This window comes from Rutilus rutilus (assembly GCF_951802725.1).
Source record: "Rutilus rutilus genome assembly, chromosome: 6".
Lineage (NCBI taxonomy): Eukaryota > Metazoa > Chordata > Actinopteri > Cypriniformes > Leuciscidae > Rutilus > Rutilus rutilus.
The window spans coordinates 40,312,389-40,336,222 of record NC_140214.1 but is presented as its reverse complement, the minus strand read 5'-3'; the positions used below and the strand labels follow the sequence as shown (position 1 = coordinate 40,336,222).

The 23,834-nt window shown below is 39.1% G+C and overlaps 3 protein-coding genes across 9 annotated transcripts in view; 2 read left to right on the top strand and 1 right to left on the bottom strand.

Moving 5' to 3' along the window:
- The window catches only part of LOC311291359 (uncharacterized protein), a 796,365-nt gene that overhangs the window by 398,252 nt on the left and 374,279 nt on the right, over positions 1-23,834 (bottom strand). The window lies entirely within an intron of this gene.
- LOC311291423 (uncharacterized protein) overlaps positions 1-23,834 on the top strand; it is a gene marked incomplete at its 5' end in the record, with an annotated part of 543,326 nt that overhangs the window by 241,823 nt on the left and 277,669 nt on the right. The window lies entirely within an intron of this gene.
- The window catches only part of adgrl2b.1 (adhesion G protein-coupled receptor L2b, tandem duplicate 1), a 123,633-nt gene that overhangs the window by 54,110 nt on the left and 45,689 nt on the right, over positions 1-23,834 (top strand). For 5 of the 7 annotated variants that reach the window (XM_084410301.1, XM_084410299.1, XM_084410303.1 and 2 more), the window contains 5 exons: positions 8,126-8,383; positions 10,461-10,564; positions 11,795-11,980; positions 14,207-14,245; positions 18,799-18,982. In XM_084410301.1, the coding sequence (XP_084266427.1) occupies positions 8,126-8,383; positions 10,461-10,564; positions 11,795-11,980; positions 14,207-14,245; positions 18,799-18,982 (771 nt within the window). The remainder of the gene's footprint in view (positions 1-8,125; positions 8,384-10,460; positions 10,565-11,794; positions 11,981-14,206; positions 14,246-18,798; positions 18,983-23,834) is intronic. The other 2 variants (XM_084410302.1, XM_084410300.1) reach the window with 1 other exon arrangement.

Genomic DNA, 23,834 nt, shown 5'->3' with positions numbered 1-23,834 from the left:
TGGTGATTAGTGGAAATGGAAAGCCCATGTGGGGTCTAAGACTTTAAACCTTTAAAGATTCTGCAAAACAGGTGTTTCTCTTTACATTTCCACTGAAAATGGCTTTAGGAAGTACTGCATGCTTCAGTTGCTGTAGTTTGTTTGGTTTGTCTTGCACTTCTTACAATACACTTTGGTTTTAGGCAGTTTCACAGAAAATCATGATGTTATACACACACACACACACATACATATATATATATATATATATATATATATATATATATATATATATACATATATATACGTGTGTGTGTATAATGCCTTAAATGTCCACATTTAGTCTATCAGTTTTTCCATATTCTACATATGGTGATGACATAAATAATCAAGCAGTTGAGATTTGTATAGCATGCATTTCTTTGATTATTAGAGTAAAATTTGCTTTGTAAATGTTTGTGAAATTTACTAGCAGTTTCTGAGTGAAAATTGTTTCAAACAACGTTTTCCCCCATTGTAGTACATGATACAACATATCTTTAAGGTTTCAAACTGGTTTGATGTCGTTAAGAACAAAATCAGGCCAAATGGAAGTTCGTTTCTGGAAAGCTTCCACTTTCTGGCTGGTAAACACCTTTGCACTACCATTGGTTCGTGGAGATGATGTAATAGGTGGGCGTGGCTCAGAAGCTCCGGCTTTTTTGGCATGGAAATCCTCTCTGGTTCATTTCTTCTGTTCAGTCCGTGGAGGTCAGACGTCTGCGGATGAAGAGCTGCTTTAAAGTAGGAAATGTAGTTGTAATTGTAATTGAAAGCGGCATTGTTTATAATGTTTAATACTGTAGCAAAAAAGAACTTGGCCTTGAATATATCAGGGTCTTTAGTCCTGTAGTGTGCAAGCCGACTGAGGCAAGGAATAATAACTCCATTTGATGTTGGATAATGGAGAAAAAACTACTTTCTAGAAACCAGCCGACACCAGTTCTCTCCTGGCTAAACACTCCAAATATAATGGCAGTAATTAATACTTTGCCGCAATTATTGAACTGCAAGATTAAAATGGGTAAATGTCTTTGAGGTCCATTTAGGATTAAACGGTGAAGTCCAGGCAGATGTGCTAGTGTCCATTGGGAAGCAGTGCGGGGCTGATTGAAGGCTGATGGGATGCAGATGTTGATGCACTGAATGCCTCTCGCCGGTTGCTTGCCACTGGCCGTGATCTGTAGTCTTTAAACATCAGTATTGCTATTGCTCATACTTAGGATTAGGGATCTGAACAAAGCACCTTGTGGGTGGGTTAAAACTCCGCCTGTAGTCAATAACTGTATCCCTTAAAACTCAAGGCTGGTTTCTAGGGACTCGACACCCTTGCCTCATTTAGTATGCACGGTTCTATGGATATGCAAATGAGCCCCGCCTCCACTCACTCACTCAGCTCAGAGATCCACTGGTTGACGATCACACGTTGATCTGATTGGTTACAAGGTAGATTGTGACGTCAGCGATTTCAAAGCGTGTTTTTGAGACTGTCTTTGGTTCACTGCAGTTTTAAGGAGAAAATACTCAGCAATGCTGTCGGCTTATGAATTTACACATGGTGTGTCTTAAAGCATATTTAAAACACCACATAGACACATAAACAACATTAAAAGCTGGATTTTCAACACAGGGGGACTTGAACTGAAAATTAGTATTCAGTTTTATAACACATTGAAAGAGACTGGACGTACGATTCATGATTTAATAGTTTCTTAACTATTCCTGTTCCCATGATTGTTTGTTCCAGGAACAAACCTGTACTAGACCCCCATACTCCGGTTTGAAGTGTCTTTTCCCCTCAGATGACCTGATAGAGCCCTCATCTGTCTCAGTCTCACATTACTGCTAGAGATGTCAGGGAAGTTGACTCTCAGTTAACAATGGAAACAGATATTCAGTCATTTAATCAATAGTCGAGCTGAAACCCCACTGATGGATTTCCCCTTGGGGATTTTTAGGAGCTGCATAGACTATAAAATGGCAGTCTAAGAGAGACGTCTGTTAGACCTTCCCCTGGTTTCACAGACAAGGCTTAAAGGGTTAGTTCACCCACAAATGAAAATTATCCCATAATTTACTCTCCTAGGTGTGTATGACTTTCTTCTTTCAGCCAGACTCAATCTGTGTTATATTAATAGTTGATATTAATAGCTGAAGGTAATTGTTTATAAAGCTATAAATATGGATATTTTTCTTACACGAGCGCATAGCTTCTCTTCAGAGGGCCTTTATTAACCCCGGAGCCGTATGGATTGCTTTTATGATGGATGGATGCACTGTTATGATGGATGGATGGATGCACTTTTATGATGGATGGATGCACTGTTATGATGGATAGATGCACTTTTATGATGGATAGATGCACTTTTATGATGGATGGATGCACTGTTATGATGGTTGGATGCACTTTTATGATGGATGGATGCACTTATGATGGATAGATGCACTTTTATGATGGATGGATGCACTTTTATGATGGATGGATGCACTGTTATGATGGATGGATGCACTTTTATGATGGATGGATGCACTTTTATGATGGATGGATGCACTGTTATGATAGATGGATGCACTTTTATGATGGATGGATGCACTTTTATGATGGATAGATGCACTTTTATGATGGATGGATGCATTTTTATGATGGATGGATGCACTTTTATGATGGATGGATGCACTTTTTTGAGCTTCAAAATCTAAGGTACCATTCATTGCCATTATAAAGCTGGGAAGAGCTAGCCTGACTACGTCAGACTTCCTACTTCCGCTAATTTCATTTCGCTCCTGTAGTCAGTCTGAGATAGCAGCCTATCTTTCAGTTTTACACCGGCCTGAAAACAGCCGGCCAATCAACGAACAGAGGGCGGGCTGAGAGCCGTGACGTAGACGCTGATTGTACCGTGGATGCGTAGATTTACTTCACATAATCTGCAAAAGTCATTCACAGCCATGTTCACTCCGGTATTTCGCTCGATGGTTTAGTTTTTGCATCATACATGCGTTTACAGTGGAAGTTAGATGCGGCTGAGCATGCGCATAACACACGCCATAACCAAACGTTATGTGATTGCCTTACGGGTAACCAATGATTTTAAACTTCAGACAAGCGCCCCCCCGCGAGAGAGAAAACACTTCTCTATTATGCTATTCCAGACTCTGTCTACGAAGCAAAGTGAAGTAGCAGAGTCTGGTATTACCAGGCTAGGGAAGAGCCAGGATATTATTAAATATAACTCTGATTGTGTTCGGCTGAAAGAAGATAGTCATATACACCTAGGATGGCTTGAGGATGAGTAAATTATGGGATATTTTTGGGGGGGTTTTATGATCATTTTGGGGTGAACTAGCCTAACTCTTTAAGTCTAGTCTCAGATTATTTCACTAAAATGCATGTTTGAGCAGTTTTAACTGAAATCAAATGTCAGTGCCATTGTTCTGTCTCAAAATGCACACCAGTAATGGTTTTTTTTTTTTCTAAGGCATGTTTTTAAAAGCTACTTAAATGTCCTAATTGAACTAAGGCCTAATCCTGGCTTAGCTAGTATAAGCCCTGTTTGTGAAGCCGGGCTCTTGAGATGGAAATCTTGGAAGCACCGAGAATTGACACGTATAATTTGTTGCTCCCAGACTGCACAAACACATGCTGGTCCTATGTTATGTTGTTGTGACGCAGCCAGCGTGAAATAAACCCTCCTCCAAATGACCGCCACCAGAAAACAGAAACTTTGGCAAACCCTGCTTGTTGCCTGAATAAAATAGAGAGAAATAAATTGACACTGTTTTGCCAGTTTTTTCTGTGTTTTAGTCTGTAAAGGCTCCAGAGCAGTAATAAGCACAAGCCAATGTCAGTGATGTGACAGATTTGTTTAGCTGTCTTACCACTTTTCCTCTTGAAATCCCAATTCCTCAGCAGACCATTCAGGATTGCTCTCACTCTGGGTGTTATTGTTAATCGCTGAGCGGTCTGGTCTCCGATAGGCTACGTGTCCTTGCGTTCTGAGAGGATGATTTCAGTGACACTGACTGAAGTGACAGCTAATTGAGGCTACTTTTCCTGAAAGCTCTGATGGACAATGCTCTGCGGTTCCTCCGGTGAAATTGCCTGGCATAATAAAAAAGAAAATTGTAGAGGCACAAGTCAGGAGATGTCAAAGTGAAGCAGCGAAGCAGACTCAGCCATTGACAAGCAGTTTACCTCTATTTATTTTTTCTCACTCATTCGCTCTTTGTTTTCCATTTCACCAAGAAACATTTAAGTGGACACAAGGTGAATGCAGTTGTCACGAGGTTCAAGAATTTGTCTAGCATAGTTTCAGCGACGTTTATCTTTCCACCTTTCCTCCGTATGATGCCTGTTAAAGTGGTGTTTACCAGCGTCGTGTACTGGGTTAACTAAGGTAACCGCTGTATTTCTGTAAATATACGAAAAATATACAAAATATATATATATATATATATATAACATACATAATCCTACATAAACCCCACTGTAAAAAATCGGTTAAATTTACAGTAAGAAACCGGGAGCTGTGGTTGCCAGAAATTCAGACTAAAAAATACGGTAGCAACATTTTAGGTTTTACAGATTTTACTTTAATTTACAGTAAAATACTGTATTTCATTAACTGATATAACGTTAATTTACCAATCTTTTGAAGAACTAATGTCTTGTTTTGTACCTTTGTGGTACACTGACAACCACCAATCACAGTGGTGATGAGAGTCACATGACGAAAGCTCATCACAAGCAGCTTTTCCACAAGCTGAGGAGGTTCATGCTAATATCTGGAAGCTACACTGTGTCATTCACACAAACACTAAACACCATCATGATAACACGCATGACAACAAACATTAATTTACCAACATTAGATGTAACATAAACCTTAATGTACATACCTGATTGGAAAAACTAAGACGAAACAGTTATCTCAACGAAAAATACATCAAATGTGAAGTGTGTCACAGGGAAAAGTTAAATGTGCGGGTCGATCTATTACAGTTATTCACCGGATATAGTACGTAAACTTTCTGTTAACCAAATAACTGTTCTTCACCACATCATTTTTACAGTCTTTTACCGTTAAATTTTTATTTTATTTTTTACTGTGTAGATGTTGGTGTTGTTTCAAGAGAACACTTTCAATTTCTACCTCTGATTTGAAGAAAACCCCCATCAGCTTTATGTCCTGGTCCGGGGTTTAAACCGTTCAGATTTAGTAAGCCTTCTGTCCTAATGCCTGCTTCTGTAGATCATGCCATTTATAATAATCATTTTACTTTTGCTATCAAAATTGGTATTGAACACCATTATATGTGACTGGTATCAGCTACTGGTTTGGTAAGTCAGTGGTCACAGAAACACACACTGGGCTGGCGTCCAAACCACCAATCTGGAACAATTCTACCCAAAGAAGAGGTGGACTCACGACCGCTACAACATAGTGTGTCCTGCCTGTGGCAGAATGAGACAATATTGGCCATCTTTGAAGTAGCAGACAGCTTAATTAAACCGGTTCACAGTCAATTAATTAGTTTAATGTGTTGAGCGTTCACTCACAATCACAGTGCACATGACATCCCTTCTGGACAGCACTGCAGGTTGGAAATAAAACGTCAAGCTATGTCTAAGACAGCATACTGTTTCTGCTGGAAATGAAGCATTCGTTTCTAGTTGTGTGTCTTTAGAGCGGAGATTTGCACCAAACTTGGGCCGTGTCTGCAACTAAACAGAGGAGTAAAGTGGAAATCTTCCGCGGAGTCGCTCTCAGACGGTCGGAGAAACGTGTACACGTAATCACAGAGCTGTATCATCGTGTTACTGTGATGCGAAGATACGGCTGGATTTCACTGAGTTGCATTACATTCCCACCTGAGAGAGATGATGAAATGGTTAAAAACCTCAGCGGAGACAGGCATTGACGTACACTCATTTAAGGGTCTAGGGCGTGTGTTTTTCTCCTTTGCCATAGTAAAAGATGTGAACGTATCTTTCAGCATTCCTCCTCCTTTACCCGTGTTTATTTGGCGATGTAACTCAACCTTTCTTTACTCCAAGGCCCGCTCCTCTGCGAATCAATACTGCAGAATATTATTCTTTTTTTAAACAAAATAAGACAGATTTACACCTTCAGTATTCGTCTTTGCAAACATGCTTTGCAAAAATGTCATTGCAGACATTCATTGCAACATACAAGTACTTACTCCTCTCTTTTATAATAAGCTCAAGTCAACACGCCATACCAAACAAAGACGCCGAAGAACTGAATATAGCTCCTGTTACGGATGCGTTCAGAATGATTAAACACCAAACACAAATGAACAATAAAAACATTGTGAATGTGTGGAAGCGCAGCGACGTGAAGGAGCAGTTCCTCTGACAGAACAAGCTCACAAACTCCTCTAAAACACACTTCCTCAGCGAGCATCCGTTATAAAACACACACAGTTCATTCATTTCATTAAACTACTGGCATATATGAGCTGTGTTCATGCAGAGATACGACGTTAAAGCGATCAGTGTGCCGACGGCGCGCGTCAGTAATGACTGACTCCTGTAATCGTCGTATTCGTCGTCATCCATCAAAGCTTTATTAGTGACACTGGGTTTCTCTCTCCAGCTGGGAGATGTAGTTTGCGTATCCTGTGGTCATGCAGCGGTCGAGCGATTTGAGCCCTAGTTCACACAGCTTCTGTAATAATGTGTGATATCTGAACACATTATTGAACACAGTGTCACACATTCCTCTGCATGCCGAGAGGCAAGCTATTCAGTTTTTGAATTCGCGATGAGTGTGATTTCCTGCAGTCGCCTCTCATGAGTGATTGACATGAAAGGGAATATTTTAATCTGAGCTCATTCCTATCTTTTGAAGTTCATCATCATTATGACTTCAGCCTGTTGCCTGTAAATATTAAATCATTAATCGACTTGTTTATCACAGCTTATATGATGTGTTTATAGTGGTTGGTAGTATTCTGGATCTTATGGTAAACTTGGGAGTTTTTATAGTTGTATTTCTCACTTTCATTGTTAAATTTCTTGTCATTCTGTTGTCAAGTCTCCTTTATTTATATCTCAGCTTTACTGAGATAACAGGAAATAATGCAACAAAGTTTGTTTCTGGAAGAAAATAGTGTTATAGTCCAGCTTAAGTAAGTCCAGTGATGGTTCATATCGGTTGTAAAAAGCTTATTAGTTTTGTTCATTTATCTATACAGCCGCTCTGGAGAAAACAGTGATGTCATCGTCCAGCTCAGTTCAGTTCTCATATAATGGTGTCAGTGCAGGCCGATCTGTAATATTGATGAATAATGTTGTGTGTTTGTCACTTTTAGTAGGTTTTTTTTTTTTTTTTACTTGTCTACATAGTTTTTATTAATTATTTCATTTCATTTAGGGTTTGTTCTTTTTTAGCAAAAGTAAACAACACCAAAAGATAAGCTAAATGAAAATGAGAAATGTTGCTTTGGCAATTAGGCTAGTTGCAATAAAATAAGTTTACTTTATGTATCAGTTTTTTTTTTTTTTTTTTTATTATTAACATTTGCTTTGGCAATTAGCTAAAATAAGATTTTTTTTTGTTTTTTATATTTGTTTATTCTTTATATAAATATAATAATATTATTATTATTATTATTATTATTATTATTATATTTATTTTTTTCATTATTTAATTTAATTTAATTTAATTTAATTTTTATTTGATTTATTTTCAGTTAATGTTCATTTCAAATTCCAAAAGCGTTTTAGTTAACTATATAATAACCCTGTCAAGATTATTATTTTTATTTTATTAACGTTTGCTTTTGCAATTAGCTCAAATAAGTTGAAATGAGTTGGTTATTTTTATTTAATTGACTTTTTTATATATATTTCTTTTATTTTTTTATTTCATATTTAATTTTAAAATGTATATTTTTAATTTTAAATTTTTTTATTTTTTTTGTTAGTTCATGTCATTTCAAGTATCAAAAGCGTTAGTCAGTGTCATGTTCGAGATGTGTTGAGTGAGCTGACAGAGGGAAGAGTCTCTGATGTGGACAGCGTGTCCCTGTGCTGTGTGTTGATCAGATTGAAATGAAAGTGTGTCTTCTGTGCTCACAGTGCCAGCGGTCTCAGATGACGTCACGTCCACGCTCCAGCCCAGCAGATCCACGGCTCCTGTGATGATCAGCACCAGCACCATCACGCACGTGACCCCCGTGACCCCCGCGACCCCTGACCCCGAGCAGCCCGACCCCCCGCCGGACCCCCCCTCCGCCAGCAAGCGCTTCTGCGACGGCACGGAGAGACGGGGAATCTCCTGGCCTCAGACGCACAGAGGAGTGACGGTGGAGCGGCCTTGTCCTACAGGAACTCGAGGTATGTGTGCTATCTCCGCTATTAGCGTCAGCATCTCGCTGGCATCTTCATTAGCGGCGACACCTGTTTCTGCCTGTGCTGCTCTCAGACATGTGGCTTTCTTATTTGAATAGGATCCAAGTAGAAAATTATTGGCAAGATTCGCATTCCATAACTGAGTTAATAAGCAAATGTTATGCAGTGCTGTTTGTGATAGCATGCTTTCAAACAATTTTTTTTAAATTCCTCCAGATATAGTCCTAATTTTAAAGTTGTAGGGTGTGTTCACACATGTAGTTCGGTTTGCTTGGTTCAAAAGTAGTCCTGGTCCGCTTAGCGTTCACATTGGTGTTTTTAATACCGAATCTAAAGGTACTGAACATAAAGTCATAGGGATACTGCATGTTCACAGCCTGATTGGTCGGTTTTTTTACGTATATTTCACGACCGAACAATGCGCTCGTTGTGTGTGTGTGTAGCTGCATATGATGGTATTCTGAACAGCTAAAAACTGGTGAAGAGCTCATAAAGTGTGTAAAGGAGTCAAAACAGTGGCAGGAATCCCTCCGTCACACACACACACACACACACACACCCACCAAGCCACTATAGCCCTATTAGCACTGGATTAGCATTACCTGGTGACCTCTAGTCATTTGTAATGATTGCGGAGGTTGTCTGTGATCTTAATCCCGCGTGAATCTCCATGTCTGTAATTTGTAAAATAAAAATTCCCCCGCAAATGCCCTAAAATATGGTCCTGTGATAATATTGGTGATTTGACCAGGATTTGGCAGGGTCGTATATAATTATTTCAAGGTTTTTGTTTCGTGTGCGCCTTTTTATCCATCGTTCGTGAAGAACGGAGACTGAATGTTTCAATGGTATTTTGGCTGCTGGGTCATATTGCTATACACCATACAACTATACAATTTACAGAAAGAGAAAACCATCAGAAGAGCGAAAACAAAAATAAGGATTAGATGGAGATGGATGACATGCGGTAAGGGACATTCTTCTCTTTGTGATATATCATACGGCTAGACCTATAACGACTAGGGTTGGGAATCGAATACTTGTTATAAAATAAAAATTTTGATTCCTCTTATAATGGTTTTTATACTGTACAAACTGTATATTCTATCCCCTTACACTGCCCCTATCCCTAAACCTACCCATCACAGGAAACATTCTGCATTTTTACATTTAAAAAAAAAAACCCTGCTTAGTATGTTTTTAAAGCCATTTGAAAAATGAGGACCCCCAAAATGTCCTCATAAATCACGTATTTTCCCGAGTGTCCTCATTTGCAGGTGTGTTATTATAAAAATGTCCTCAGTTGTCATAAAAACAAGTACACAATCACACGCACACACACACACACACGTGTGTAACAGTATATTGGATCCGTGCAGCTCTTAAAGTGACAGCAGCCTAATATTCCTGCTGCCCCTAGTGTTTACTTGTCGTTAATAATGTTCCTTGTGTAAGTGTTCTTTAGCCTGTTGTTTTTTGTTCATGATATTCAGCTACAGTTAAATGTTTTGCAATTAAATGTTTTCCTAAAAGAAATTAGGAATCGTTAAGCAGAATCGGAATCGTTCAAATTGAAACGATACCCAACCCTAAAAACGACAAGACATTTCCAAGCAATTGCCTGTTGACATCATATCCGGGAGATGAGTCAGTGAATCCGAGTAAAATCACAGGCTTCGCTTATCCTGTGTGAATGTGAATTCAGATGTGGAGGGGTCATTTCTAAATCACACGAGGTCCCAGATAATACTAACCTGTTGGAATAGGGCCTATGACGAGAAAACACAGGTTTGCTTGAGCATTCCGTCCTTTTTAGGGTCGCATCTTCCTGTTTGTGGTTCTTCGGTCCGTGTTCGTTCATATTTCAGTCGAACCGCACCCGAGTTCGTTTAGAGCGCTTGTTTGGTTCAGATGGCAGCGTTCACACTTATTCAAACGAAACCAGTCTCACCAGGGTTTGTTTTAATCCAACCACACATGCCAAGTGTGAACACACGCTAAATCTTCGAATGAACACATGTTAAAGTGAGTGTTGAGCAGATTTGCGTGTGTGTGTGCTCAGGAATGGCGTTGTTCCTCTGCTCGGCTGGCGACGGCACCTGGAGCCCGAAAGGCCCTGATCTCAGCAACTGCACCTCGCACTGGGTGAGCCAGGTGGCACAGAAGGTCAGTCCACAATAACTAACATGTTTATTTGTATAGCACTTTCACGATACACATTGTTTCAGAGCAGCTTTACAGAAAATAATGATGGGTGCTGGGTGATATAATACAAGTGATGATATAAACCAGGGTTTCTCAAACTCGGTCCTGGAGGGCCACTGTCCTGCACAGTTTAGCTCCAACCCTGATCAAACACACTAGCTGTGAGTTTCTCGTGATCCTGAAGACATTGATTAGCTTGCTCAGGTGTGTTTGATCAGTGTTGGAGCTAAACTGTGCAGGACAGCGGCCCTCCAGGACCGAGTTTGAGAAACCCTGATATAAACAATCTAGTAGTTGAGATTTGCCATAGAGTATTGCTTGATATTGAGTGTACTGTATGAAATAGGACATATTTGAATACACTGCTGGTATGATGCGATGCAGTTTAATGTATCAAAATAGACAGACGTAACAGTTTAAAACAATCAAACGCACACTTTATTTCATACAGTATCCACGGGTTGAAAATATTGATTTCTCGATTTTAAGCGATTCTCATTTTTGAAGAACCGTCATCTATTCTTATATCCCAAGAAATGATTCTTTAGTCTGTGCTGTTTTCAGTTGATGAATGAACATTAACCTCTAATAATAAAGCAATAATAGTAATGCACAGACTGACAGTGTTTCCCTGTACAGTTTACAGCTTTAGTTTACAAAGGTTTTTTTTTCCTTGAGAAAAATGTACATGTACTGATTACTGAATCAATATTGAATAGCAAGCTTGTGAATTGATGTACAGTAGTCAACATTTGAAGTGGATCAAAAAAATTAATCAAAGTTGTCCTGGGACAAGAACGGGTATTGTTCATAATTCATGTATAACTTTGATGAAAGGTTTTGATTCACTTCAAATGTTGACTACTGTATTCATACATACATATATATATGGGCTTGGAAAAACAAGAATATCAGTAAATAACGAACTAATCACACAGAAGTCATTTTTGCCTCATTACTCTCAAACATCAACAAGATTGAGGCGTTTGACCATTAAAACCAGATCGACTCATACTCATTACACGCTACCATTTATCAGCTTTCTACACGCTTGAGTTAGTTTCAGACAACCATATGTTTAGCAAATGTTGACTACTGTGGTTGAATGGTGAAATCTGTGCCAATACCCAGCCCTAATTAATATGAGTAACTGTCCAGTTTATTAACGTGTGTTTTACTGGTGTTCTCCAGATCCGCACTGGTGAGAACGCTGCTAACCTGGCGAACGAGTTGGCGCGCCACACGCAGGGCCCGGTGTTCGCCGGGGACATCAGCTGGTCTGTGCGCCTCATGGAGCAGCTGGTGGATATACTGGACGCTCAGCTTCAGGAGCTCAAGCCCAACGATAAAGACACGGCGGGACGCAGCTTCAACAAGGTACAGGACACTCTACTCGTTCTGGCTCATGAGTCACATGACTGAAGCTTGATTCGTCAACAGCTCTGGTTCGACGGTCTCGGCTGGAGATGCTTTTATCAGGACAAATTCAGTGACCAGGAAAAGTACATTAATGCTTTAAAACTTTAATGAAGTCGATGAGTGAGGGGTCAGTCCCTAATGCTAGAAATTATTTGGCCTTTCCAGCATGGCTTATATTGCCACGGAAACTCCTACAGCTGATTTATCTGATATTGCACTCAGTCAACACTCTCAAGAAGGTCATCCATCCAATCATCCATCCATATATCCATATATCCATATATCCATATATCCATCCAATCATCCTTCCATCCATATATCCATCCAATCATCCATCCACCCATCCATCCATCCATCCATCCATCCATCTATCCATCCATCCATCCATCCATCCATATATCCATCCAATCATCAATCCATCCATCCAATCATCCATCCATCCATCCATATATCCATCCATCCATCCATATATCCATCCAATCATCAATCCATCCATCCAATCATCCATCCATCCATCCATCCATATATCCATCCATCCATATATCCATCCATCCATATATCCATCCAATCATCAATCCATCCATCCAATCATCCATCCATCCATATATCCATCCAATCATTCATCCATCCATCCATCCATCCATATATCCATCCATCCATATATCCATCCAATCATCAATCCATCCATCCAATCATCCATCCATCCATATATCCATCCAATCATCCATCCACCCATCTATCCATATATCCATCCATCCATCCAATCATACATCCATCCAATCATCAATCCATCCATCCATCCATCCATCCATCCATCCATATATCCATCCAATCATCCATCCACCCATCCACCCATCCATCCATCCATCCATCCATCCATCCATCTATCCATATATCCGTCCAATCATTCATCCATCCATATATCCATCCAATCATCCATCCATCCAATCATTCCTCCATCCACACATACACCCATACACACATCGAATCATCTATCCATCCAATCACCCATACACCCATCCATCCACACAACCAATCATCCATCCACACATCCACCCATACAATCATCCCCACCCCAACCATCCATCTATACATCCATCACTCCACGAATCCCAGAAAATAGAGCTCTAAATAGATTTATAGAATATAAAGTCAATTATTCGACGTCTCAATATGAGCATGAACATACAAACTAATAATATTCTCTACAGATTTTGCAGAGATCACATCGGAACATTATGGTGTCCACGTTCATTGAATAGCTCCATACTTTTACTGTATGTCATGTAATTTGATACTTAAAGGTGCTGTATGTAAGTTTTTTAACTGTACTTAACCATAACAATACCATAATATGTTCTCAGATATTTAGGAAACATGCTGAGTTCAAATACTTACTTCTAAGAAAAACACTTCTACAGCCAGTTATTCTACTTTGAAATGTGCGTTCCGTGTCGCAATGTCTGTTTTTGTTTTGGTCTGTGTGATCTCGCTCACTGCCAATTTATCCTATAGTCTTTCGCCACCACAGGTTGCCAGTTGGCGGAAAACACAGCGTATTGGGGAAATTAAAACATCAAATGAACTGGGCGAGAGATCGCGGATTCTACCAGAACTAAAAAGCTCTATGACGTTGATAGCCTACTTTAGCTGATCAACTTAGTGTAAAGCTTGTCACTTTCCATTATAAATTAAGCTTGTTCTTGTGGTGTGTCGTCAATCTGGCAACCCGTGTGAGCGTCGGGTCTGGGGAGGAGGAGGTGGTGAAACAACCAGTTCCCATTTCAACCACTAGCTGTCCATATTACACACTGCACCTTTAAGTGAAGTGACGTATGAAAGATCAGCCTCTGTTGATCAGTTTATGACTCACTCTGATAAAGGAAAACAGGTTAACACGTTTACATGACCACACGCATTGTCAGCTTATTGAGCATTATGGGGTTAAGAATGTGCATGTAAAAGTGCCTAATATTTTAAAATGAAAAAACTGTGGTTTCCATACAAGAAAAAATAAATCCTAGTTGAACACTTTGAACACTCCATACTTGAAATGGCTGACACACAGGCTCTTATTTGTTCTGTTTCTCTTTCCCTCTCTTTTTCTCTCTCTCTCTCTCTCTCTGTGTGTGTGTGTGTGTGTGTTGTTCCTAATCTCCCGTCTTTGTGTTTGATAAAAAAAAGCGTCAAAAAAGAGAGAGGACTTGCAGGGCCTATACAAAGGTATATACGGACCCCCTCCCAGAACTCCCTTCACCTGCTCTTCTGCATGCAGCTTGAGTGTGTGTGTGTGTGTGTGTCTGAAACCCACATGTCCTGCTGGCCCGTGTGAGTCTGTCTGCTGATGATGAAGTGTGGCTCTTGTCTTTCTGTCCTGCTTTGTGTTGCTTTCCCATCCTCCTCCTCACCGCTTTTCTTCCCTAACTCCACACTCTTGTCCTGTGCCTGAGTAATGGACATCCCACAGTCATAATCACTCTGGTCTGTCAGCTGATATTGTGATCAAACTGCATATTCCTCAAGTCCGTTTCACTCTGCCACTTATTCCCACTGCATTTCTGTCTTCTCTTTAATGCACATATCTGTTGTGTTGTCATTCTGAATGACATGTTTCAGTCAGTTATTCAAAGCTGCACCTGTCAAAGAATAATGGCATATCACACACTGTACACATATAGAAATTCACAACCCCTTTTTTATTAATGTGTTTTTCCTGTGTTGATATTTCCTTTTGAAACAGAAAGTTGGACTGGGTTGATGGTTGATTTAAAAAAAAAACAACTAAAAAACAATTTACTTTGATTTTCTGCAATTAGAACATTGCATTGAACTAAACGATGGACACTCCTCTGAGTTGTGCTGTTCGATTCCTGAACGAATTGTTCTTTTAAGCGGTTGCATGAGCCAATGAGCATGTCCAGACGAGTTATTGAACAAATAAAAAAAATAACTCAGATGAGCCGGTTCTGACTGGAAGTTTCCCGAGGTCAACAGTTAGGACCAGCTCATTCAGCTTGTAGGTTTGATTCGTTTATTTCTGGACATTAGGGCTGGGCATTGACACACATTACAAGATTCAATTCGATTTTGATTCAAGATTTGCTGCTGTAACTAGTAGTAAAGAGGAAGAGATGATCGGTTCACGAGCCGCTTGAACTGTGGCACTACAGCGATCCGTCACGCTACATTAAAGAGCAACAAAACAAAACTTATTTGAATTTTGCAATGAAATAGAGAGTCTTTGAAAGCTGCGACTTTGTTTAATATCAAAACTAACAAAGCATATTGCGATTTATTGGATGGGAGATGCAACAAAGTTTTTTCATTCATCTAAAATATTGATTCTTGGGATTTATATCGGTTCATCAAAATGAGAATCAGAAATGTATATTTTTAAGCCAGCCCTACTGGACAGGCTCATTGGCTCATTCAGTGCCTCAGCAATTGCTAGTAAATTTCACAAATAATTACAACACATTGATTTAAACATCCCAGACAGCAACAAGATGTCGGCCCAGATCCGGGCCACGTCTGGCGCATGTAGATTCAACGTGTACCAGACGTGGGCCGGATCTGGGCCGACACTATGTTGCTGTCTGGGATGATATTTTGAAGTAGAAGTAGACTGAAATAGTATTTTCTTGTGAAAACGCAGTAAGAAAGCGATCTCTGTTTTCCATACACTAAGGCTGCGTTTGCACTTGGCACTAAGATGCGATGACTGTGATCCGATCAAGCAGATTAGGATCATCAGCCAATCAGGACACGGCACATTTATGCTTGTCAACATCAAGTAGCTTCTGTATCTGGAAAGCTGATCAGTTCTCTGTGTCCCGTGCATTATTTAAAATAAGTAATAGAAAGAAAATGGCCCCGGTGTAAAGTCGCACCTGAAGTGGCGGGGTTTGTTTTAAAGACTATTTTCAGTCACAGAGCTACACTTTGAAATTCTCATAAATGAGGAAGCAGAGGTTGCAAAATAACAAGACATTTTAAAGATGCTGTGATAGAAACGCTAAAAAGGGACATTTGGGTCTCAAATCATTGCTAGATATGGTGGGAAAATTGCGCATCCTTTTCAGCCAATTAATAGCTGTGCAACTATTGGTCCCAGTATATTTCAACAAACTGGTGTGGCATCAATTCAACAAAAATAAGGATGAAAACAAAGTTTGTTTTGTGTTCGAAGTTGTGTTTGTGTTTTGTGCCCCTAAGCAAAGAACGAAGAAGAAATTCGCAGTGAGTATATCGGGACCTTTACTGCTTTCTACTCCGCTCCTGATTGTCTCGCAAAAGCGATGGCTAGATTGTGTTAACATTACAATCCAATCACAATCCACCTTCGACTACCTCTGTACCAGGACACACAGATCTGATCACAAACGCATTTACACGTGTCTTTTCAGTGTGTGTATATGGACAACATCCGGAAAAGGGTTGCATGTTAATGCCAAGTTCAAACTTCAAAGTTCAAGCCCAATGATTTTCGAGGTTGAAAATCTTTCATGAATTGAACTGTGGAGAGATCTTTCTCACTGTTATTTCTGTGTGTGTCTCTTGATAATGACGAATGCCTTCATAACCGGTAGCAGCGCATATTCAGCAGAGCTTCATCTCTGAAAGAAACGCCACAGCCCACAAGGCCACTGGCACTTCAGACAGCCCACACACGCACACACACACGCACACACACACGCACACACACACACACACACTTCCATCAGTCGCTGTCTGTCATAACTTGCCAACCAGCCAGAAGAGGCTGTGAACACCTCTTGTGGTTTAGCAGATGCTGTTGACTTACTGTAGACTAATTACAGGAGTCGTCAGTGCCGTGATCATGGGGTTAGTGTGCTACAGTTACTCCATGTCATTCAAGAGCTCTGTGGTAATGAGATCCTCTCACAGTCTCAACAGGTAACCGCTCACCCCGTCTGGGAAAGGCCTTTAGTGAAGTGAAGTTAAAGGTGAAGTATGTAGTTCTGCGACACTAGTGGAATATTTCGCAAACTCAAACATCTCAGTCACAGCTCTTACGGTGCTTGTGAAGGCGTGTCTCAACACTTAAACATAGGCTACTTTCAATAACAGGTCCAACGTTTTAGGAATACTTTTAGCTGTGTTGCTACGTGTCACAAGTAATTGAGTAGCTAACAGTGGGTCTAAAAGTGACTCGTTTACAATAAACCCATCCGATAGATCTGAACTGGACGCATTTTTTGACATGACGTGCCGCAACTGTAGAGTTAACATTAGAAACTGGTACATTTGTCTTTCTGAAAGGATGCATGATGATGCTGTAGAGTATTGAAGCGTCCACTGTAGTTCAAAGCTTTGCATTTCCCTGTTCACTTTGATCGGTTTAATCTTTGAAGATCTAAATACAGTGAATTTTGTAACCGAAGCTGAATGTCTTTTCCCATTGGTCTAAACACCATGTGGCTCCGCCCACTACTGTAGCCATGCCTCCAAACTCAAGCTATTGGTTGAGCTGGAGACAGATTGACCGATCTGAGCGAGCCCATGAATGACATACTTATTAGTCAATGAATTATAAACTAAAATAATTGATTTTAACATAAAATATCTTACATACTTCACCTTTGAAATTGTAAATAATTTTGTTAAATGATAAATTTTACACTTTTTTAAATTTGTTTTGTATATTATATTCATTTACGTTTAGCAACATAACATTTAAAAAATGTAAGAAACTTTTTTAATTTTTTTAATTTTTAATTTTAAAAGATAATTATTAATTTTGTTTGTAAAACATTCTTACATAAATTAGTGCTTTGAATTCTTTTGAAATCTACACATAAATCAGTTTTGTGCATACATGTACATTTGCTCTGTTTGAGGCTTTTAAATACTGAACTTATATGTTTATAACTTTTATAGCTTTGATCATGAAACTAAGCATTAAATATCATCTTACTGAGACATATTATTGGCAGATATAGTGACGACTGATATTTATATTCGTTTTACGTAAGTATCTGTTATACTCTTATAAAGATCTTGTTGATTTGCACTATAAGCATCAGAATTTCATTTAATTTTTGGCATATAAATTTTACCATCTGCACCAAATTGCAATTTTTTTCTTAATTTGGGCCTCAATAAAAAAATAGTTTTCCTCTATATTCTAGCTATATCATACTAAATAGACTATAAAAGTTTCAAATATGATACTAAACATTGTCTGACTGTGATTTAATGTGTCAGACGTTAAACCCAGAGGCACTGCAGTGTTGTTAGTCAGCTTAGGATTCTTTAATTGAATTGCATACTAATGATTTTTCTTTGATGCAAATGAGAACATCCCGTTTTCTGGAGTCTTTCCTATAATCTGCAAGCCTCTTCCCGTCTGATCATGTTTTAACTGTACAGGAAGATGTTTTGTGACAGCATTGCAGTCAGATCCAGGGAGGAAGAGATGCATTATTGATCCCTAACAGGAAATGAATATGACAATCAAGTAGATGATGTAGCAGTGGAGACTGTACTAGAATTGGATAAGAATGTTATTTGTGTTCACAGTCCCGGTGATCTCGAATGATAGCCGGCATAAACACACACAACACATTAACTGTTGAGCCGTGAAGTCACACAGCATACTACTTTTCAGAAAGTGTTTCATTTCCCATTACAGTTGTTGCGTGTTTCATTTGCTTCTGCTCTTCCCAGCATATTCCCTTTTTTTTTTTTTTTTTCAGGGAAAGTGTTGGAAAAATTTCAACCGCTTGTCATTTCCCTTGTTTCCATGGTTACAGGCCATCGTGGACACGGTTGACAACCTCCTGAGGCCAGAAGCTCTTAAATCCTGGAAGGACATGAATTCCACAGAGCAAACGCATGCGGCCACTATGTTACTGGATACCCTGGAGGAAGGAGCCTTTGTCCTCGCAGACAACCTGATCGAGCCCGCCGTCGTCAGAGTGCCCGCCGAGAACATCGGTGAGTCTTTCTGTCTAACTGAGGAAGTTTCCATGTGAGCCGCCTGTCGCCGCTGACACTGAACGACTAATAGAGTCATAGCGGCTCATTATGAAAAGCCAAGCTGAAGGAAATAGAATTGGCAGGAATGCTTGAACGGGGTAAAGGTCAGTTCAGCTACTGGTGCCAAACAACTCAGAATTCTAAATTATGTTTCTGAACATTCTAAAACCAACTGCCAATTGACACGGTACAAAGTTTTGTACGGGAAACTAGTGCTGCCAAAGATTTCATATGCCTTTGTGCTCAGAGAACACAGCATCGTTCTTAAGACGGTCTCAAGCTTAAAGGGCTGGTATAATGCCCTTTTCACAAGATGTAAAATAAGTCTCTGATGTCCCCAGTGTGTGTGTGTGTGTGAAGTTTCAGCTCAAAATACCCCACAGATATTTTTATACAGCATGTTAAAGTCGTCACTTTTAAGAGTGAGCAAAAACGGCTCGTTTTGTGCCTGTTCCTTTAAGAGCTGCTGCTCCCGGCACAGGGGGCGGAGCTTCAAGAGCTTGTGTCCTTTTATCTCACACACACGCACTGAAAATTTCGAAAACTTTTAGCCTTTTATGTTCAAACTGAAGTCAAAAGATGGAGAGACTCGAGAAGAAGTGACAACATGTAGAAGCAACAGGACGGTTCTGAATGGTTAGTTGATGAATTTATGTAGCTTATGTGTAGTTATCTTCTAGTCATTGATTAGCATATTCTGTCTTGATAATCTATAAATTGTGTTCGGGGGCGGGGTTTATGTAAATTTTAGGGTTGGTGATGTCACTAACCCGGGAGGAATGTGGTGTAGTCCTTACCAGCCGTTTGTTGTAGTCCTTAAAAAGCAATTTCTTTAAAAGCAAATTTCTCACTTTGCTTTGAGCTTTGAGCGTCGTAACTTTGCAGATGTTGTTTATGCTCAAACAGCAACATTACACACTAACTAAAGTTAGAAAAGTCAAATCATAATCAACCACCCCTTTAAAGAGGATTTATTATTATCACTGTTTCTGAACTCCTGAAACGCCTCCATTGTAGTCTTGAGTTTCTTCCGGGAACGAACACGTCACGATATTCCTCATTATAATAATTCATGCGCAGAATAAAGGGGCGGGGCCTGGTTGAGTTAGTTAGTAGTGTGTTAAACTGCCAGTTATGGTAAGGGGTGGGACATTTCCCAAACACACTCGAAGTGCTCGACCAATCACAACACACTGCTCCCGCCGACCAATCAGAGCACAGTGTGCTTTTCAGAAGGAGGGGCTTCATAGAGACAGGAACTAATCAGAGCGTTACTGACAGACTGGGAAGAGAGGAGCTGCAACAATGGAGAATATGAGGAGAATAATCAACATTCAAAACATTTTGAAAATCGGCATAATAGGCTATTTTTAATGTACTGTGTCTGTGTTTGGATGTAGAGATCAGTCTTTCTTTTCTTTCAAGTTCTTGTTTTATGAAACTTTAAACATTTAAGTCTTGTGTGGTATAAATGCCAGTCCAGTTGAGTTGAGCTGTTTGTCCATCACTTTGAAGCTCACTACAAAGCAGCCTTCAAAATCTACTACAAAGGCTGTCAAATTAAATGTTTTATTTTGAACATTCACCAAATTTAAGATAAAAGTGCACATTAAAATGCAGAAGTTGACATATGGCAAACAGCTGAAGAAAAACATGTCTGTTATTATTTCAAATCATCCAATCATAGTCGGTGTCCGGATCGGCCAAAGCTGAACAGTGAATGAACACTGGTACACTAAAGCGCTCTGCTAATGGGTTTATTCATTCAAATGCAATCATCATATTAATCATATACACACACAAACATACTATTGAACTTGCATTAAGTTGCGTGCGGGTCAGAACCTGAACATCACGCTGTGAATGAAACGCTCTGTTCAGTTGCATTGGCCTTAATCAGTGTTCAATTCAGTTAAAGAGTCCCAAGCCGACTAATGCTTCTGGTTTACGGCATCGCCATCTGAAAAGTCTGTTGTTAAGTACTTAAAAGCCTCAACCAGAACACATTTCAAGAACAAAACAAATGGGAATTGGTCATTAAATTGTGCAGTGAATGAGCTTTTCCGCCTTACACATTAAAACACATCATGACTAACTAAAGCGCCAAAGATTTCATTGCAATAGTATAATTAAATTATAACGGTATCTAAATGTCATACATCATACATGTTCAAAGGTTTCGGGTCAACAATAATTTTAATTTATTTTTTAGACTTAAAAATGCTTTAAATTGATCAAGAGTGACAGTTTTTTTTATAAGGTTGTATAATATTTTTATTTCTAATAAATGATCTTTCTATTGTAATATTTAATCAAAGAATCCTAAAAAATACATTTTCTGCAATATATTGTGATGTCAAGAAACACATTGATGTTCAGCAGATGACGTGAACAGCTATACTCGGAAACAATTAATCATTCCGGAATGAGTGGGATCATTTTGTTGGGCAGTGCAACATAACATTTATTTTAAAAAATTAGAAAAGAAGCCTTTTTTTTGTGCAAATCATCCTTTTAGGGTTCAGTAAGAGTTAAAAATGAAATAAAACTCATGCATAGGGCACATTCCCACTTTTTTGACCAATTTAGTGTAATATAATTATAACAATAATGATTTTTATGACAAAATTATTATTACTAAATAATATTTTAAAGAAAATACATTTTTTTATAATATCATAATTGTTGTACTGTAAAATAAGAAATCAAGTATTAACAAAAATTGACCCCAAACTTTTGAATGGTAGTGCACATTAACATAACATGTTTGGTTTAATTAATCAAATCTCGAAATATTGACTGAAGTCAATCTAGGACTAAAACAACTTGGTGAAAGTGAGCACTGGAACTAAATCTCTTCATTTTATAGTCGTATGTACTTTACTTTCAAATAAATGCATTTGTTCCCCATAGCAATAAGTAATAGTACCATGGTGCAGTTGGGGTTATATCTGTTATTGCACCCTCTTGTGGACTGTTGTTCACTGCTCTTCCTCTATAGCTGAAGCCATGCCTATGGAAGTATGAACGTTTCCCCGTGGCTGACAGCGCTGCTTCAGGAGACGTGTGGGCTCTGCTTGGCTGCAGTGCGCTGAAACTGGCACATTTAGGTCCAGCTCCTCAGAAGTAAAGAAATATGTATAGAGAGCGGAAACATGATTAATTATTCATGCATCTAGCATATTAGACCGTATGCAAATCCAACTCACTGCAGCAGCAGCAGCAGAACGTCTTCAGTGTGTTTCATGGACCCGTGCGTCAGTGCGTTTCCGGAGAACTGTGTGTGTGTGTGTGTTCATCTATGAATCTAAACACACGTTTAAAGCACACGTGTTTTGTTTCGGACTTTTTCTGCTTGCTGTGGTGTTTTGTTTCTAATGAAGCTCTTGATTCTGTACATGTTTAGATCTTGCAGAGTCTTTTAGATGACGGTAACACACACTGCTTTTGCTACCACACACACACACACACACACATCCATCTCTACAGATATCAGATTCCTGGGGAAGAAACCAAGCAATCCGACACAACGCTTAATTTAGACAAGCTTTCCCGGCAGATTGGATCTGGGCTCAGGAAATGATCGTGCTGATTGATATTTACAGTCACAGATATGAGAGTCTGCAGTGAATAATGCAGGAGTCTGACGGCTGTGCGAGAGTTTACTCAGAGTCTCGGCTTTCTTCTGTCCGTCTGCTTTCAGGCTGGATGTAGAAACTGACCTTTCTGGAGTTTGAGCATTCTTCACTGTTCACAAGCTATGACAATACACTTATACACAGTCTATACAATACTGATGTTTCAAAGCAGCTTTACAGTGATAAACACAGTTCAGTTCTGCTGTAAAGCAGCTCTGAGAGTTATATAGTGACACAAGGTTCATCCTCTACCACGTTTGAAGATAACGCACCGCCTGTTAATAAAGGGCCAGTTCGCCCAAAAATACAGATTCTGTCATCATTTATTCTCCCTCAAGTTGTTCCAAACCTGTATGAGTTTCTTTCTTCTTCTGAACACTAAAGAAGATATTTTACATTTATATTACAAATAAAAACTAGGCTATGTTAGATCTGTTTTCTGTATTTTTTTTTTTTTTTTTTTTGGATGAACTATCCCTTTAATAAATATTATTTTATTAATTATTAGCTTTCATCAACTCCCGAACTCCCTGCAGTTCTTTCATGAATCCCAGTTTTGGAAAGCCTGGTTAATGTTTAATGCACTTTTTGTTAATCAAATAGAATGTTATATATTTTCATTCTCTTTGTACTTTTATTCCAAACTAATCCTATGCAGATCTATGTGATCAAGTTAGGTCAAAAATCAAATAAAACTTTTTTTTATATACAATTTTTTTTTTTTTTTTTATATACAAACGTCTTAGATTGTTCGCCAACCAATAGTTTTAAGGCAGCAGTTAGAAATATCAGTTTACATTTCCAAACATTCCTTTTGAACATTCCTTTATTTGTGATGCTAATCATATACATGAGGAGTCCTCAATGGTTTCCACACACAGATCTGTTTTCACCAGCATTGAGTCTGCCTGGGAGCAAAAACTGAGACTAAATCCATAAGAACTGTGGAGAAATGCACCTGTAAAGCCACACTAGTGTGATAGTTTATAGACACATGTGAAATAGCGTGTCTGTTTCTGGCATGTTCTTTCATCAGTATTGATCATATTACAGCTGCAGGATTGATGGATGGACAGCTGATATTGGGGATGCGCTGATATGAACATTTTGGCCGATACCGTTAACCAATAATTCGTTATATCGCCGATATATTGGCCAATAAATCTAAATTG